This window comes from Tupaia chinensis, unplaced genomic scaffold, assembly GCF_000334495.1.
Source record: "Tupaia chinensis unplaced genomic scaffold, TupChi_1.0 Scaffold145741_1, whole genome shotgun sequence".
Lineage (NCBI taxonomy): Eukaryota > Metazoa > Chordata > Mammalia > Scandentia > Tupaiidae > Tupaia > Tupaia belangeri.
In genome coordinates this window covers 1,102,919-1,122,777 of record NW_006205599.1, presented here as the reverse complement: position 1 = coordinate 1,122,777, position 19,859 = coordinate 1,102,919, and the positions used below count along the sequence as shown (strand labels likewise).

Here is a 19,859-nt window from a genome sequence, read left to right as displayed (position 1 = left end):
CACACCCCCTAACAGAAAAACCCAAAAAAAAAAAAAAAAAAAACTAGGTGATAAATGGCAAGAAATACTAAAAAATGAAAAGTTGTAATACAGTAGAGAAATTACATGTGAAAGCACTTTCCTTTGTTTTCTTAAAAAAAGATTTCCCCCCAAAACTTACCATATTCAATTTTATGATATGTAACATTTACTGCAATGAAGATGAAAAAAAGGAAAATCTATGTGGATTCATTTTACTTGTTAAAGATTTATAAATGGATAATAGCAAATGTTTGATTTTGCTACTCACAATATTCATATAAAAACCACGTATGTTAGGGCTGGATGGTAATGCAGCCATAAAACAGGATCCCTCTGCAAGGCAAACCCACATGGGAAGGTTACTGCTTTGTGTCTGGAGACTTCCCTGAGTATTCAAGGCAATGTGTGCCCATGATTCAGGCTTGCTGAAGCCAAGGGTGGGTCACTGTGTCAAGACCCTCTCTCCCTTTCTCTTCATTTCTCTCACTCATGGGATAAACTTCAAAAGAAAAAAAAAGATAATCCTAGGACATATACTTAGGAAAAAAAAATGTATTTTATGCTTTACTTAGTTTAATAAGGATGAATTATATTTTATTAAATTAAATTAGCATATTGCACATTCATATCATCAGATTCAGAGAGGAAAGTCTTGCCATGTGTAGCATATGGTTTTATAAGGATAACAACTAATTTTATCTCAAGAATTTTGTGATATAATTAAAGAGAAGTAAAGGCATTTATTTCTTAAAGACAAGGTTAGCAATGACTCTGGGAAACTGAGTGACTCAGAATCACAGACCATGACTCTTAGCTTCTTGTTGATTTGATTAGTTCCTTAACAAAATAGATTCCATTAATATCAATACTGTTATAATTGAAATGGCTTTAAGAGTATATATTCCTACAAAATAAAGTATCTTCTATCCCTAAACAATGTATTTATCCACTGTGAAATAATAACTGATATTAATTCTATTATTTCTTTTTCCTCAAAAAAAGCAAGAAGTCAAATGCAAATAGATAAATAAATGCCTTATTTACATCCTAAATATCTTTAAGTAGCTTCCATGTTTTAATTGCATATGGTACTTAAGATGACACACTTCCATTCTTGGTCATTCTTTTTATCTTCCTGTAAACTACCTTGGCTTCTGATTTGAGTCATAAATTAACTGACAGCCTTTTGTCACAGAAAACCTTACTCTGTAAAATAGGTATGATCTTGGTGATTATGTTTCTTCATGCAAGAAACCAAATACAGTCCTGTGTCACATAACATTTCAGTCAGAGACAGACTGCACGTACCACAGCAGAGCACTAGGCTAGCCTGCCAGCCTAGGTGTGTAGGTAGCTATACAATCCAGGTTTCTGTGTAAGTATGCCCTTCGAGTCTGTACAATGAAAAAAATCCCCGGACAACATATTGCTCAGAACATATCTCATCATTAAGCGATGTGTGAATATGTATTATGTGCTTTCTTTTCAGTTCAGAGCTAAGTAATAGTTTTAAGATTCATTAGTCCAGGGACCAGCAGTTAGCGTAATGGCTATGTCACTGGACTCCCATGTAGTTTGCGGTTCGAGTCCCGGACCCAGTGGCTTAAACTCACGTTGGACATGTGTGCATGCATGGCCAAGATCTGAGAGGAAAATGGAGGAGAAGGGATGTGGCATGGCCATCCCCACTCTGGGGGGTGATTTCTTGCTTTCTGTCTCTGTCTCTCTATCTTTCTGGCAAGCGCATGCACCCTATAGCAAAAAAGCCCCTCAAAAAAAAAAAAAGATTCATCATTCCAGATCAACATAATTTAAAAGTACCCAAGAAAATTAAATTCCCTTTATCATCCTTTATCTTTTCCAAGCTAAATCATGTTTTTTAGATGTGGAAAAAAAAATCTCTTATATTTACAAAACATGAGGTTACTAATATACATTTACCTAAACACTGTTCTAAGGAAATCCAAAACATAGATAAAGCACACCAATTAATTTTAAAACTCCACTGCTAAACAAAAGACTAACGTACATATTGACTGTTAAGAATAATGTTGCATTACCTTATATCAATATAAAAACTTTCACTGTTGGGCCAGCTGCAGTGGTATGGTGGGAATGCAGTGCCTTGCAGGGCTGGACTCACACTAGGAAGTTCCAGGTATATGTTCTGAGATGTCCCTGTGCATGTAAGGGGTGCACCCATTGGTGCCTGTGGTCCTAGCTGAGGCTGGGAGTGGATTATGGCATGAGGACTCTGTTGGGGGGTGCCTGTCTTTCTCTCCTGCGCCCTCTCATGGGAGAAGTAATTAGTAATCTTAAGAAAAAAATCTCTGGGCTTCAGAGACTCAACAAAAACAAAAAGCAAATACTGTTCTTGCTAATTTGAAAAAAAATGTTTTAACGGCCTGAATAAATTCAATGACGATATATCCTAGAGTCCTTTTTTTTTTTTTTCTAGTTTTTTTCTGATATAGGGTATACGCACTCACCAGAAAAGGAGAGAAAAAGAACACGAGAAATCAGCCCCCACACCCCAAGGAAGAGAGCCATGCTGCAATCCCTCCTTCTCCATCCTCCTCCCAGGATTTTGGGCACGTGCACACGTGTGCCTGGGGTGACTTTCCAAGCTGCCAGGTCTTGGCGTTGAACTGTGTTGTCAGTCATGTGGGATCCAGCACCTTAACTTTCACACCATCTGGTGCCCCTCTGTAGTTCTTAACATAAACTTTTTGAGCTCTCTTAGAGACCTTTTGAGATCTCTTAGAGCATTTAAGACCAAAAATGATAGGAAAGTGAGTTGGGATATTCCAGTTTCTGTGTGGCATGCTTTATTTAAAAAGAAGCCTTGGTGTTTCCATATATGTAATGCTGTTTCTTCAGGCAAAGGCATTGGCCTCCCCAATTGGCTTTCCTGGCTCTCTCTCCAATAACTCTTTGAATTCCCCTTCTTTGCTTATTCCATAGCGCCCCCCCCGCCCCCATCCCTGACACTCTCACTATAAGTCTTCCTAGTCTGTTTATCACTCAGCTCCTGCAATTCTCATGTCTTCCATCTTCTCTTTACTACCTGCCCACCCTCCTCCCCTCCAGTCTCCTGAATTGCTGCAAATACACACATAACTACCATACCTACTTTCTCCAAAAAGAGAGCAAAGACCTGGCAGGAAAAGCCCTCTGAAATAGATTCCTTAATTGGTGAATGAGAGAGTTAGAACCAGGTAAGGCCGCCCCTGCTGGGTATGTGGGCAAATAAGTTAAAACTGCTCTAACTAGACTTTTGGTCGGAAGCTGCCCAGAAGCTGTGGTCCTAAACCTTTTCAAGACAGCTAAAGAGGTCAGAAAAGTACAGCTTTACAATGGAGATGGCATACTGGAGAAGGCTGCCCCAGAGGCCATCCCGCAAAAGGGACTACAGTCAAAGGACCCAGTACAGATGGTGGAATGAAGTTTTGGTATTTAAAAAAATGTGAGATCAGGATGATGATTCAGTTATTCAATGTATAATTATTAAAACACTTCTTGAATAACATTGTTCTTTGCCAGTTATTCCCTTCATTGACATTCTGAACACCCTTTTCTATATTTCATTCTTCTGTACCTCCACAGTCACAAATCTAAAGAAATTGACCGTGACTTAGTACAGCTTCTACACAAGAACTATTTTTACTCTAGAAAATTTTCTAAACGAGGAGACATGAATCCAATAGCGAAACTGATACATCACCATACACCAAAATCTTTTGATGAAGCTAAAGATGATCAGAATTTTTTTATAATGAAAAAATTATAGCTACAATCAACAAAGAAGCAAAAAGTTACTCATAAAATACCTCTTTTGGTGATAAATAAGAAGTGGCATTATCTGAAGATGAAGATGCAGGATTTAGAGAATATCTGGAAGTGGCTTACATGTATCTCTTCACCATTCCTCAGCTAATATAGGATCAGAAGCAGCCTTTCAAAAGAAGAGCTGGAAAATTTGCACCGAGATCTGCTGACTAAATTACGGTATTTCCAATGAACCGTGCCTTGTAAGATTACACTAAAATAAATCCACTACTATTTCTTTCCATTTTTTGTGTTTACTAGGTTATCTCCATTGTCTGTTGTGCTTAGTTTACTTTTGATTCTAACAACTTATATTCTAGATTATGTGTTTAACCCTTATACATTTTTCTTTCTTTCTTTTCTATTGCCAGAGGGTGTGTGTGCTTGCCAGAGAGAACAAGCAAACCCCAATGAGGCATGGTCATGTGCAATCCCTTCTCCTCTATTTCTCTTGCCCGTCAGAATTTTGGGTATGCATACACAGATACCTGGTATACTTTTCTTTCTTTTTTTTCTGGAGAGATTTTCACTGTAGGGTGCGTGCGCTTGCCAGACAGAGAGAGAGAGACATAGAGACAGAAAGCGAGAAATCACCCCCCAGGGGGGATGGTCACGCCGCAATCCCTTCTCCTCCATTCTCCTCTCGGGATCTTGGGCATGCACACACACGCGCCCGGCGTGAGTTTTAAGCCACCGGGTCTGGGACGCGACCCGCGGTGAACTATGTGGGAGTCCAGCGACATAGCCATTACGCTAACTGCTGGTTCCCCCTGGTATACTTTTCAAGCTACCGGGTCTGAGATTTGAATTGCAGTAAGCCACATGGAATCCAGTTCTCAATGCACAGTGCTTAATCACTGTACTACCGGACTGGCCATAACCTTTATATTTTTAAAAATCTGTTTTTATTTGATATTTCTAACATATTTATAAGCTATAATGCTTGAAATTATTTAGTTGCACTGATTTCTTTTAAAGTAGTACTTAAACACTCTGTTGGGGGGGGTCAGGAGGTGGTGTGGTGGTTGGGGCGCTGGATTTCCACATGGTCAACCATGGTTCAAGTCCCGGACCTAGAGGCTTATTTTCTCGCTTTCCCTTTCTCTCTCTCTTTGTCTGGTCAAATAAAAAAAAAATAAAAACAAATAGAATTAATTAAATAATTCTTTAAAACAAAAAAGACTCCATTTGGAAATTATGGAATTAGACCAAATGCTATGATCAGTTGCCATATATTAATACCATATTAATTTTGTAAACATTTGGTAAATGAAAGACTGAAATACCAATTATTTCCTTTTCATCAAACATTAAGACTTAGGTTGTCTCAGACTATTTAGCAAAAGACATTGGGACATGATTAGTTTTTCTGGCGAAGATGAGCCTGAAGGCTTTGTGGATAGGTAAGGAGACTAAATATGAGTGAGGTGATAGAGAAACTTCCCTTCCAATCTTCAGCTCTCGGCGAGCTCCTACTGTAAACCTTACCCTACATTACTAGTGGCCAAAACAAGGCTTGTGAGAAGTGAAGCAAATGTGGGCTAAAGGATAGGAGTTTTAGCAATGGTTTACGACAGTATTCTACAACTCACTGTCCACTGTAGCCAAAACATATAAAGGAAATAGGGAAGTAAGTATATCTACATACATTAGCAACTACCAAGCTTTAGTGAAAAGGATGTATCTAGGAACAGTTTCAGAACAGATGAAAATTAGCAAAGAAATGCAAACTAGGGTCAGGATTATCTTAGAAGATTGAGACCAGCATAGAGACCTCACCTAAAGCCAAGAACATCCAAAGAGAGAAAGACAGAGAGAGCTCAGAGACCAAGTCAATAACTTCCAGTTTGTGAAAAATTTAACGGGCTGGCAGGTGGCTTGGTAGTTAAGGTACTGGTCCCACATGGCCAAATGTGGTTCGAGTCCTGGACCTGGTAGCTTACTTTCTCTCTGTCTCTCATTGGTGAGCACATGTACCCTATAACAAATTAAAAAATAATAATAATAAATAAAATTAAATAATTCTTTTAAAAACCTAGTCAAGCACCTGTGTAACCAACAGTGAGCTAGGTGTTAGAGCAAGGTCTCAGTCTGAGGTGGCATCTATCATCATTATCTTTATTAAGCAAGAAAGTTTCTGGTCAGGATTCTAATAATTGCCTATTCAACTTACCTGGGATCACTGGAACAGTTAAAAGTGCCTGTGCGTATTCCAAATCTTGACACCTTTTTCACCATTTTCTCCCAGTGAATTTTACCCACCAAGGGACTTCTGTCATTTGCTATGACCTATTCCCCAAAAACAAAACAAAACAAAGAAACTGTAATGATCTTAGTGACCTAAAACAGAGTCAAACCACACATTTATATCTACAATATAATTTCACTTTTTTGAAAAAAGACATTCTCTTCCTAGTTCTTGTTTACTGTCTTATCATATTACCATTGCAGTTCTTCTAGAAGGAGTAACCGTCCAACTGGAAAGGACTTAACACACTGAACACAGTACATTAAACTCCCACACACGGAGGCAGTTCCATAGAGGGGTAGTCAAAACCGTTAGGAAAAGCAAGCCAGGTCCTCTACCATGTGGCCTCTCGTCTAGAATTAAGTTACACAGGAAGCAAATGGTCCTTGCAGTCACTGCTCTTCGCTTTGAAAATTTTAAATAATCTAAATAAAGCTTACTAAAAATTATCACATGTGGGTTCAACAAGTTCAGATTTCACTTTTTTCCAAGTATAATTATGGAGCCAAGAGTCAAACACATGTTCTCTATTAAGCTATACTTTCACTAAGTCATACCACTTCTTCAGGATAGCTTTTTCTTTAACAGTCACAAAAGGCTCTAACATACAAAAAGAATCACCATAACTAATTTTAGTGTTAAATTTCAACTTCATAAATAGTTTTCAAACACAATTAGAATTGGGAGACAAAAAAAATTTTTTAAAAGAAAGAAAGAATAAATTAGCCTTCAAAATATGTAATTACTTCTTTTATTTATAAATGTTAGCCATTCTATCTGTTAACACCTTTTTTCTTTATCCCCTAAACTTCTTTCCTCGAATGAAGGCAGAATTTTGATGAAGATACCAGTAAAAAAACCCTAAAAATATTGAAAACAAAAACACAAAAATAACTAAAGGAGAACTTAGAGCCAGCCAAAAATGTCTAAAGTCATCATGAAACCATCTGTTTGATTTATTTTAAGTCTAGGTTACAGGCCAAGTTTCTGTTACAAATGCTGTATTACTGATAGTATTCAATTCTAAATTACAACACATTACTCTGGGGGCCTCTAATCTTTCTGGGAGGAAAGACCATTTTCATGTTCACAAAGCCTCCAGGAAGTGAAGTTCCAGGTGGGTGTGTGAAATGTGTGCCAACAGTCAACTCCCTGGGAAGGGCAAGAGTTACCTCATCTGTGGTCTCCCTACTAGAAAGTCTAACAAATGACAGAGGGCAGCAGAAGCAGACAGAAAGCATGGTGACACAAGTGACCTGATGTGTGCCAACAGATTACTGTCCAGTGGCCCCTGCAATGTACCATGACACTATGACCATAGTTACAGAGGCATACATGTGTATTGAACATCTTGTGACAAAACTTTGATGTTTAATAAATACACAAATACATGAGGGTATTAAGCAAATGCTTTTGGCAGTATTTTTCCATAAAAATAAATGGCGGGGGAACCAGCAGTTAGTGTAATGGCTATGTCGCTGGACTCCCACGTAGTCGACCACAGTTCACGTCCCGGACCCGGTGACTTAAAACCCACGCCAGGCCCGTGTGCGTGCGTGCCCAAGATCCCGAGAGGAGAATGGAGGAGAAGGGATTGCAGCGTGACCATCCCCCCTGGGGGGTGATTTCTCGCTTTCTGTCTCTATGTCTGTCTCTGTCTGTCTGGCGAGTGCACACGCCCTACAGTGAAAATCTCTCAAAAAAAAAAAAAAATGGCAGGAACCAGCAGTTAACACAGTTGGGAGCAAACTGGAATTCAGTGCTAAAAGCTACATGGTTAACTGCAGGTTCAGATCCCCAGGTTGGCCTGAAAATTTGCCAGGCATGTGTGCCAATGACTGTGACAAGCTGGAGGCCTGGGGAAAGGGCTGGCAATGTGATAACAGGATGCTTTTCTCTCTCTTTCTCTCATATGTGCACACTCGTTCTCTGTCCTGTAGAAAACTAATTTTTTTAAAAAAGCAAGTGCTTTTCTTAACTCTAGATGCTATAATCTACAGTTTACGCTTGTGTTTCACGTTATCACAAACCATCTGTATCATAATACAGTACAGTCATCTGAAAGTCAAAAGTAAAATCTCTCCGAAAAAAAAAAAAAAAATGGCGTTACTATTTTCTTCAATTGCCAGACAGCACGTATGCTCTGGGGGAGGAGAGAGAAAAAGCGGCCCTCGGTGTGGCATGGCCGAGCCCTAACTCCTTTGTCTCCACCTCCCCATCCTTTAGGGATCTAGGCATGCACATATACACTCTGGTGTTTTTCAAACCACCAGCTAGTACTCAAACTGTGACTGGTCATGTAGGATCTATCTCCCAAGGCACCACACTCAACCACTATGCTACCAGGTCTTAACGAATTCTTCTATGAGACCTTACTTAAATATTGGAATGGATAAGGTAACCAGAAGAGGGCTATTTGAGGACATGGTCTTAGTGGGTAAATGCTCTTTCTAAGGAGGTTCACACCATTCACACTACCCAACAGGTCCCCAGCATTCTTATTTTTCTACAGTACAACAGTACTTTAGAAGTTTTGCCTGAAGAATCAGGAAGATCAACCAAGGTAGGCTTCTATTTATTCACTTTTTCTTTGACACCACTAAAAGTTCAATATGGTAGTTCTTTTAGTCAAGTAATCAAAATATCTTGAACTTATTTTTCAGATTTCTCAGGAGGATTAAGAGGTTTCTGTACAATCATATCACTATCTCCCCCTGCTCTTTGCCCTCATTTTTTTAAAAAAATCCCCTTTTTAGACCTTTTCCCATTTCCTGATCAAGGCTGCAAATAATTCAAGTATTTCAGGCTTGTGTTTATAGTAACATTGCTTCAAGGAATTAAGAGGTTGCCTTGGTTTATGTAAATATAGCCCTAAGTCTAGAGGCATCTTTCAGTGAGAATCCTGTCCACTGCACAGGTATCGTTCATACTTATCATTAAGAGTCTTAAAATTGAGAAAGAGGGAAAAAAAAGAGACGGTCGTCCCCAGACACCTCTTGGTCCAGCAGAGACAGCAGAAGTGAGTGAAAAGCTGAGAACATTCCTGGGCAGGTACATGACAATTTTCAGTCCCAGGGCCTTATTATTGAGCAACTGTTCAAGCATCTTTTTAGAGAATTTAAGGATCCCTGACAGAGAGTTACACAAAAATGAAAAATCCTCCAGTGTATCATGAAAGCATTTTATATAACCCAATAGCTAGATCTATGCAATTAAAAAATTGCTTTGCCCAATGTCCTATATAGTTAATGTTATTCAACTAAAGGCTTAGCGTAAATTCAATATGGTAGAGGTTGAAGTAAACAAACACTACAAAAATGTTAATATTTTCACAAAGAAACTTATTTGATTGGGTCACACAGCACAAGATACTAGCAGCTGTGTTATGCAATAAGAGTTCCCAATTTATAGCTCCCATGTAAAAAAGCACTCAATGATTCTGGGTGGAATCCACACTGCTGGTCTCATTAAAAGGGGTGACATCCTTAGCAGTTCAGGATGAAGGCTGAATTCTCTGCGGGGAATATTTTCAGAGACTAGGAAAATACTGGACTCAAGTACAGCTTTAGTTTCAGGTCTGGAACAGATTTGACAACACAGGATAGAAGTGAAGCAATCTTTCCATCCTCCCTCCCAGGGTCTCTGTGTCTCTAACTGGCATCCCTACTCTTGCTTACTGTTGTGCTCCTTGCACCTATCTAATCTGGGTACTCATTAAGTATTTACTCAAAGTAAGCTATTTCAACTTTTTACAGTTTAGTAACTTATTTTTCTACTTCTAATTTCATAGACTGTCTAAAGACGATGACTCCGAGTTCTTGATTTCTGTTACAATGGAAGTTCCTGTCCAGAAACTTGTCACCAGGAATATCTTCTGGACAAACAGCAGCATAAACAGCACCTTATTATGCAACTGCACATTATCATACTTGACCTCAGCCAGATACAAAGATATCCAACAGCAGATTTTAAAATATGCTTTGCCTATATTTTAGAGGTGGGGTTTATAACTGATTAGAACATTTGGCATATCTCTTTAAATATTGTAAATCTCCACATAACAACATACAGGTTTAATTAAATTATGTAATTCCTTGGAACAACAAGGGTACTGTGCTATATTTTCTACATTTCTAAGTATTTCATTGTAACAGGAAACCTCTACTTTCAAAATCATAAACCAATCTAAGAATATATATGCAAACTGCATAAAGTCATTAAAAGTGAGGACAAGTGATTGACACAAACAAAACTCAGTGTATTTTAATTTTTTTCCTGGTATTCTCATTAGCGTAAAGACAAAAATTTTCCACTAACATAAAGTACAGGATAAAAGAGCTTGCCATGTATTTTGCCTCCAGAGTAGTGTCACATAATGGATAAGTATGTTAGAATCTCTCTGAATAAAACTATTATTTAGAAGCAAAGATAAACAAGTTTAAAATCAGCCATTAACTATTTTCAGCCAAGCAGGATATACATTGACATAATAGTTCAGTAAATATTGACCCAAATGTTAACTTCAAATCATATGCTTTTTACTGCTTTAATTGACTTTAAATTCCTTATGACATAACATATCTAGAAGGGAACAAATATATTCTTCTTTGAACCATGACAGAAGTCAAAATAGAAATAGAAATAGTAGGAGAATCAATAAAATCCATAAATTATGCTAACTTTTCTATTTCAGAAGCCTATCTACTGTAACATCTGCCTCTCTAACCAAGCTTTTCAAAGAAAAGCACCTTCTACTTGTGTTTTTTAAAGAATTATTTATTTAAATTTATCATTATTATTAATTTGCTATAGGGCATATGAGCTCACCAGAGAGAGAGAGAGAAAGCAAGTTGCCAGATCTGGAACTTGAACCATTGTTGGCCTTGGGGGAGTCCAGTGTCTTAACCACCATGCCTCTTACTTCCCCTAACCTTCTATCTGTGTTGCCAAGAAAAAGACTATGGTGGCAGAATCAAAAAATTCCAAAAACCTTAAAGTAAATAAGTAACCAAAGATACCAGCTTAGGTTAGGAACAAAATGGGAAAACTCAAAATGATAGAACTATCTGACAAAAAAGACAACTTCGTTCTTCATGGATTACATGGTAATCGTTGGTAAAAATGTTATATGTATGCCACTATCTTGAAAATGAATATTATTGCCAGCCAGTCATGTGGTGGTTAAGGTGCTGGACGCCACATGGTTGACTTCATTGTTCGAGTCCTGGGTCCTGTGGCCTGAGAAATATACTGGGTGTGTGTGCAAAATTCTAAGAGAAGAATGAAAAAGGAATGTAGCATGGCCATCCCCTGGTGTGGGGGGTGATTTCTCACTTTCCTTCTCTTTCTTTTTCCTTCTCTCTGGCAAGTGCACGTGCCCTACAGCAAATCAAAAAAAAAAAAAAAAAAAAAAAAAAAAAAATAGAAGAAGAAAAAAGAAAACAAAAATTAGTTCTACTTACTGCCTCACATTATAGAGAAGATAGGATAGCTACAGCTTGTACGCATCTTTAACTATTAATACAAAATTAGACTAAAAAAAAGGGCAAATTAGTCACTTTTTTTTTTTTCAGAGGTTTTTGCTATAGGGTGTGTGCACTTGCCAGAAAGACAGAAAGAGACAGAGAGACAAAAAGCGAGAAATCACCCCCGGGGGCGCGGGGGGGATGGCCACACCGCAATCTCTTCTCCATTCTCCTCTCACGCCTGGCATGAGTTTAAGCCACCAGATCCAGGACTTGAACTGCAATTGACTACATGGGAGTCCAGTGACATAACCATTACGCCAACTGCTGGTCCCAGTCACTTTCTTTTAAAATAAATAGAATGAAAAGAACAATAAATTCAAATTGTTAAAAACTGAATTCTTGAAGGTTATTCTTTATAAAAGACTGAATTATTATGATCTAAGCTGAAGGAATGTCATCCAACTGAGTTTTTCTGTTTCTAGCAGATATTTCGGTTTTAAATATAGTTAAAGGCGGGGGGGGGGGGGGCGGTGGGATGGTGGTTAAGGCACTGGACATTCCCACACGGCTGACCACGTTTTGAATCCCGGAGCTGGTAGCTTGCTTTCTCATTTTCCCTCTCTCTCTCTCAGTCTGTCTCTCTCTGGTCAAATTACAATAAATGAATAAATAAAAATAAACAATTCTTTAAAAATAGAGGCATAGTTAAGGGAAAAACAAAACAAAAAGACAAACCCCAATCTTCTAGGAAGAGCTTACACCATGGTGTCTGTGCTGATTAGCTTAGCTGGTTAGCTCAGTGCCAAGAACAGGGTTTCAATCTGACTCTTCTCAGTTGTCCTGCCAGGAGACTATTCTTCCAGACCAACCCAGCCATTTGTCAGATCTAAGTCACTGGCCCCAAAGAACATAAGCCAGATACTGGTGATCAGTGCAAACTTTGGGTGTCACTGGGAAAATTGTGTCCTATCATACCATTTTGTACACAGAAAATCATATAATACACTCCATTTTTCTTAGGAGTCATCTTTCGACTATTTATGCCTCTGAGACTTACAAATATTTTGAGAGAAGAATGAATTTAGCAACTAGAATTTATAATGTTAGCATTAATTATCATTAATTGTTCCTTTGAGTCAAGTGTCACCTTAGAGAATTCCTTGCCATTCTGTCTCTTCTGCCTATTTTCCTTCTTAGTACTTTCCACTAACTGGTAGAATATCAAATACTTATTTATTTGGTTATCTGCCTCTCCCAATGGGAATGTGAGCTTCCTGAAAGAAGGTCTTGACCTGGTGTGTTTTCCAGGTTTATCTTCAGGGCCCACAACGGGACCCTGAGAACCACGTACCTGGCTGAGTAAACTGTGTGATAAATTTTGTCAAACGTCAGAAAATTTAATTCATGGATAACTTTAATAGGACATTCAAAAATAGATTATTTTTAAGCTCGGAACCTACTGCTACTGAACCAGAATATGCTTACTGTTTATAGGTAGTATCCACATTCCAAAAGAACTTCTAGACTTTTAACATGGCTCTTCCAAATTTCAGCATCTTCACCATTTATTTCCATGAGGTCAGACACCATGAGTGACATTTAGCCCCTGAACACAAGAAAGTGGGACTGCCTACTTAATTAAATCTCAGGAATAACGTAAAATTATCAAAATCAATAAATCTTCCTCAATCATGCTGGTTAGAATATCAAGAGAAAGAAATGGAGTAACAACTTACTAATAAGTTAAAGCTTTTAAAGATGCTCCAGTTTCTTTTCTTTTCTTTTCTTTTTTTTTTTTTTTTTGTCTTAAGTTTTTGCTACAGAGCATGTGTGCACTTCCCAGAGAGAGAGAGGGAAAGTAAAGAAATCACACCCGGGGGGATGGCCACACCTGAATCCTTTCTACTCCATTCTCCTCCTAGGATTTTGGGCATGCATACACACACACGTATCCAGTGTGATTTTCCAGCCACTGGATCTGAGACTTGAACTGTGAAGTCAGTTATGTGAGAGATCCAGTCACCATGCCACCAGCTGGCCCACTACAATCTATTTTTCAATACCAACTAACTAACAAACAGAATTAGAATAATTCTGGGACCAGCAGTTAGCGTAATGGCTATGTCGCTGGACTCCCATGTAGTTGACTGCGGTTTGAGTCCCGGACTTGGTGGCTTAAACTCACACCAGGAACGTGTGCGTGCTTGCCCAAGATCCCGAGGAGAATGGAGGAGAAGGGATGTGGCCATCCACCCTGGGGGGTGATTTCTCGCTTTCTATCTCTCTGTTTCTCTGTCTGGCGAGCACATGTGCCCTGTAGCAAAAACCTCTCCAAAAAAAAAAAAAAAAAAAAGAATTAGAATAATTCTAGAACTAATAGAAATAGAATTAGAAGGAGATGCTATATAGACTGACCCTATACCCTCCCAGATTCTTCTTTTGCTGAATTTAAAAATTACTGAATTATCAATAGAGTATCTGCAGGGTAAAAGGCCACATGCAGCAGGAAGTTTACAATAAAGGAAAGGCCATGGATACCCAATGTAATCTTCCTACGAATTCCCAAACCACAATCCTTTAGCATAATGGGCTGTAGTATTATTCCATCTTCAGATGAAAATAAATATTTGAGGCCACATGCAATAGAAAAATGTATCCATAATCATACTGTCAGTGAGTAATAGGTATCAGACCTATAACTAAGGTTTCAGAACATTCTGTAGTTTTGTTCTCAGAAAGAAATATGAAGAAGTCTCTTTTTTTTAGAGAGAGATTTTTGCTACAGGGCATGTGCACTCGCCAGAGTGAGAAATCACCCCCCAAAGGGGATAGCCACGCTGCAATCCCTCCTCTCCATTCTCCTCTCAGAATTTTGGGCATGCATATGTGTCCAGTATGAGTTTTAAGTCTCCAGGTCTGAGACTTGAACCTCAGACAACTACATGGGAGTCCAGTGACATAACTATTATGCCATCTGCTGGTCCCTGAAGAAACTATTTTAAATTTTGATATTCTGAATCAAACTTTGCCAGCTCCAGTATGATATGACAAGAGCAACAGATGGAAAATCAGGGGACATGGGATTTAATACACACACACACACACACACATATATATATATATACACACACACACACAAACACACATATATATATATATATTCAATATATCTTGTCCCACGATCTTGTGCAAGCAACTTCACCTCTCAGACCCTTAGAATGGGTTAGACTCATATGCCTTCTAAGCTTCAAGCCATTCATAGACTGCATTCATAAATATAATAATATTCATGCTATTTACTTTTATTTTATGTTAAGTGAGTGAGTTCACAGTTTTAAACACTGAACTAACTTATCCTTGTAATAAGCAATAATCCATGGAATTATGTACTCGATATAATATAGATTTTTCTAATTTACATTAAAATATAAATGATGTATGCCCCTTAATGTACCATAAGCCACACTTTGGGAAGCATAAAAGGTGATTTTTATTTAAGACCATACATAGTCCTAAAATTTTATTATGTTAATTAAATTTCAGGTTTTTATCTTTATTTTATAGTTTTCTATAGGGCACATGCATTTGCTAGAGAGAGACAGAGAGAGATAAAGAGAGAGAAAGTGAGAAATCACCCCCCCTTGAAGGTTGACCACATCATGATCCTTTCTCCTCTCCTCTCCTCTCAGGATTTTTGGCATGCACGTACACACGCCTGGCAAGACTTTCAAGCCTCCAGTCTGGAACTCGAACTTAACAGCCAGCCATGTAGGATCCAGCTGCTTTAAACCTCCATGCCACCAGCTAGCTCAGCTTTGCTATCAATAAAAACTAAAGTTAAAAACTATAATCTCAGGGGCCAGCAGGTGGCATGGTAGTTAGGGTGCTGCTGGACTCCCACATAGCTGATGACATTTTGAGTCCTGGACCCGGAGGCTTGCTTTCTTACTTCCTCTGTCCCTCTCTAGTGAGTGCATGTGCCCTATAGCAAATTAAAATAATAATAAATAAAAATTAAATAATTATTTTAAAAGTATATATAAAATCTTATCACTGTAAGCAAAGTAACAAGCCCTGCCCCGTTATTCCTCACAAAAGCTCGTTATAGTTACAAAGTTATCTATATCCCTAATAAAAGCATTCCTTTACTTTTACTTTAAGCTTCTTCCTTTAGATACAAAAAACTACTTAGATTACTAACGTCAAAACTGGAATTAGTAAGAATTGAGAGAAATAGTGTGAATCACTAAATAAAAGGAATATTTGATGAGTATGTTTCTCACTTCAGTGAAGATCTAGCACCTAACCAATGTCGACTTTCTTTCCCAACTTTCCCTTTCCTATTCTTCAATTTTCATTTTCTTCGGGCTGCAAAACCTGTCTAAGAGGACACTAGAGCCTTCCTGTGCGAACTGAGTTATGTCTAAGAAACCTGACACAACAGAGAAGTGTCCTTGGCTGCTATACACTATTTTGATAAGCATAATTGCTCTATTTAAAGTCCTCAAACTATTAAGAACGACCACTGCTTCTGATACCTGAACCAGCCAGATGCCATCTTTCGTGTCTTCTACAAGCTCATAGAAGTGCATTTCACCACTGAAATTGGTGCTAGAAACAGATTCAGATGCTTCTTCCTCCTTGAGCGCAGAATAGAGTTCACCCTCCATCAAGTCGCCTGGAGAAAAAAAAAAACACTGGTAAGATTTCAAAATCCCATGTTTCCAACTACAATGATTAATTCCGTTTTATACACTTACAAATCATGTTATTATATTTTCACTGCATTCTACAGAAAACAATCTGAATATACTCATTTAAAATTCATACATTCAATAAGTATGTACCAATAAGAACATACTATGTTTCAGGCGAAAGTGAACAATGACAAAAAGCCATCTCTTATAGAAAAGAGCTTATATTCTAGAGGGCTCACGACGTAATATTATGAAATTACTGAATTTGTACCAGCCCAAAAAGCCATCACAATATTACTGTGTGTATGACATATGCAGGCTTCATTTTTTTTTTGAGAGGTTTTCGCTATAGGGCGTGTGTACTCGCCAAACAGACAGAGAGAGACAGAGAGACAGAAAGCGAGAAATCACCCCCCAGGGGGGATGGTCACGCCGCAATCCCTTCTCCTCCATTCTCCTCTCGGGATCTTGGGCACGCACGCACATGCGCCCGGCGTGGGTTTTAAGCCACCAGGACCGGGATGCGAACCGTGGTCGACTACGTGGGAGTCCAGTGACATAGCCATCACGCTAACTGCTGGTTCCCTGCAGGCTTCATTTTTAAACACTACGTTTTAGATGCTTCTGACTTAAAAGTGGGTTCCCAGAATTGGCCATTAGCCCTGTTTAAAACAGCAACAGGGTTTACATGACTTGGAGGTTAGAACTTTATTAGAACAAACTGCACATTCATTCATAAATTTAGACCTTGAATTTTCAAGTAGAAAAGAAAACACTGTCAAATTACTTTGACTTGTGGGAACCAGCAGTTAGTAATGGCTATGTTGGTGGACTCCCACGTAGTTGACCACGGTTCATGTCCCGGACCTGGTGGCTTAAAACTCACACCAGGCACGTGTGCGTGCGTGCCCAGGATCCCGAGAGGAGAATGGAGGAGAAGGGATTGCGGCGTGACCATCCCATCTGGGGGGGTGATTTCTCACCTTCTGTCTCTCTGTCTCTCTCTGTCTGGCGAACGCACACGCCCTATAGCAAAAAAATCTCTCCAAAAAAAAAAAAATTACTTTGACTTGTGCCTTAAACAATACACAGTGAAAAACCAGGCACTGAACTGTGACCAAAGAAAAATAATTCACAATAAATATTTAGGTTTAAAAATTAAATTGCCATACCCAGATTTCTACGCTATGAAATATGTGATCTGAGTCCTACATGCATTCCATAGGTTATATGTGTCTCCTTGTACATTCAACATGACGAGTCATTTTAGGCCCAAAGGAAGCAATAGTAGATAAAAGTCAAAGGAAAAAAGTGATCAAATTATTTTACCATGAAAAATGATCTAGCCTTGGCAGTTACAACACTTCTCATTTCTAAACCTAGAGTTTATTTATTAGAGATCTTTTACTTTTCTCCATTTTCCCCCTAGGGTAGTAGTGAGTTACTATAAACCTGTCAGTAAACAAAGGGCATGAATTATATACATGAGTTCTTTTTTTTTTTTAAAGAAAAATGTATCATTTTTGCAGGGTAGGAGGGGTTCCTTCCCCATCTCACATTAAGATATGAATTTTATTGACATTACCCTTAACCCGCAAACATACAAGTGTTAAACTGCCATGGATTTTGTATTCTTGTCTATCTCCTTTCATGGCTATTGGGTACTATTAATAAATAAGGAAGGACCAGCAGACGTGTAGTGGTTGTGTTGCTAGACTCCCCGTAGTTTCCCACATAGTTGAAAATGGTTCGAGTCCCGGATCTGGTGGCTTAAAACTCATGCTCAGCACCTGTGCGAGTGTGCCCAAAATCCTGAGAGGAGAATGGAAGAGAAAGGACTGCTGGGTGTCCATCCCCCCCTAGGGAGTGATTTCTCACTTTCTGTCTCTCGGGCGTGCACACTAGCCCTACAGCAAAAATCTCTCTAAAAAAAAATAATAATAAGAGGGAAAAATGTGTCTTGTAACAGACACAGCTGACAGATATACTTGCAACAAAAAAAATTGATAACAATCAGTTTTAAATGCTTCCTACAGCAATCTAGAATGTCTGTCTCAAGTTACATTCCCCTTCCAGGAAGTCCACTGAAGCAAAGATACACTAGGTCCAGTGGCGAGGAGAAATTCACTGTATTTCTCACCCTATTCTACCCCAAACCAACAACTGCTGAAAATAAATTCTTTTAATACCGTAAATATTCTTTTAGCACTATTTCAACACTATTTTTCAACCCACTAAGTGATGCAGTGGTGCTTGTGACACAGGATCAAGAAAAAAAAAAGTTTATGTCCAAGACATTAAAAAAAAAAGACCAATATAAATAAACTAACAAACAAGGCAGGCATTCATACAATATGTTCACCTTATTTTCATCAAACGGTACAGTTAGTTCTGTGCAGTGAATCCTTCATATTTAGACTCCTAATTCAACATTTAAATCTTAGGCCCAAATGCTTCTTTGATATTAAGTATTCTAACGATGTTTCCCCTCCCGGTAGCTTGCTCCTACTATCCTGACAAACACTGCTATCTTCAGACAATGTTTTAGAGATTTTCCTTTTTTATACCCTATGCATTTCAACTGATAAATAATGCTTTCCCGTTTGTAACTGATTGACACTCTTTAATTCTGAGAAAATCGTTCAACTTGGTAAACAATGCTACTAAGCTACCACTTTTAAACTGTCATTTAAAAAGCAACCTTTAAACGCACCCCACCACCACTCCTGCAAATCATTTCAGTCCCTTTCTCAAAACTAGGGTTCATATATTTTATTGTATAAAATCTGCACAAAAAACCTGGGCAGCTCTCGGGGCAGTCTGCTCGGCCCTAGGACGGACCGCACGTTCTGGGGGAACAGCCCGATCCGAGGTGGAGGGAACCCCAGGAGACTCGCCTGACTTCTCCACCAGCTCCCGGACATCCTTCTTCTCTGGCAGCCCCGAGTAGCCCAGGCCCCGGCACTCCAGAATGGTCTTCAGCTTCTTGAAGCTCAGCGCCACGGGATCCACGAGCTGCGTGGCAAAGATGCCAGTTTCATACCACACAATGGCCTCGAAAAACCTGGCCAGGACGAAGAGGACCAGAAAATAGAGGAGCAAGAAAAACAGCTTCAGCCACATCTTCCCCGGCGGCTCCTCTCCTTGCAGAGAGCTCAGAATGTGGGCGCGGAGGGTCGAGGGCGGCGGAGCGTGGCCTGGGCGCCGGGGCGGGCAGTCTCAGGCCGCGGTGTCCCAGCAGCGGGCCATGCCCCGCGGGGAGGCAGGTGGATCTGTGTCCGCGCGGGTGCGAGGGAGACACCGGGAGGGCAGAGGCGCGGAGTCTCGCGTCCGGCCTTGCAGTCAGAAGGCGAGAAAAAGGGAGAGGAAATACTCAGAAACCCCCATCCATTAAACGCCGCAAGCGGAGGGCGCGGGAAGGGCCTGCGGGCAAGAACAAAATGAGGGCCGTTTCCCGCGGCGGAGTCTCGGGCCCCAGTGGCGGGGCCGGCCCTCGGGCGTCGGGACCCCAAGGGGGAGGAAGAGAGCGAAATGAACTGCGATCCACCAAGGCGGCGGGGGGCCTGGCGGCCGGCCCGGGGCACCGGGGCGGCGGCC

General features: G+C 39.6%; 1 protein-coding gene across 4 annotated transcripts in view; it reads right to left on the bottom strand.

Moving 5' to 3' along the window:
• The window catches only part of LOC102495607 (E3 ubiquitin-protein ligase RNF103), a 111,045-nt gene extending 91,206 nt beyond the window's left edge, over nucleotides 1-19,839 (bottom strand). Inside the window, exons 1-4 of one of the 4 annotated variants that reach the window (XM_006168365.3) lie at nucleotides 19,160-19,839; nucleotides 16,104-16,243; nucleotides 6,023-6,138; nucleotides 290-354 (exon numbers count right to left, since the gene is read on the bottom strand). In XM_006168365.3, coding sequence (XP_006168427.1) covers nucleotides 315-354; nucleotides 6,023-6,138; nucleotides 16,104-16,243; nucleotides 19,160-19,385 — 522 coding nt within the window. In that variant the 5' untranslated portion in view covers nucleotides 19,386-19,839 and the 3' untranslated portion in view covers nucleotides 290-314. Of the gene's footprint in view, nucleotides 1-289; nucleotides 355-6,022; nucleotides 6,139-16,103; nucleotides 16,244-19,159 lie in introns of those variants that run through there. The other 3 variants (XM_006168364.3, XM_006168366.3, XM_027768266.1) reach the window with 3 other exon arrangements.
• Nucleotides 19,840-19,859: the final 20 nt, after the last annotated feature.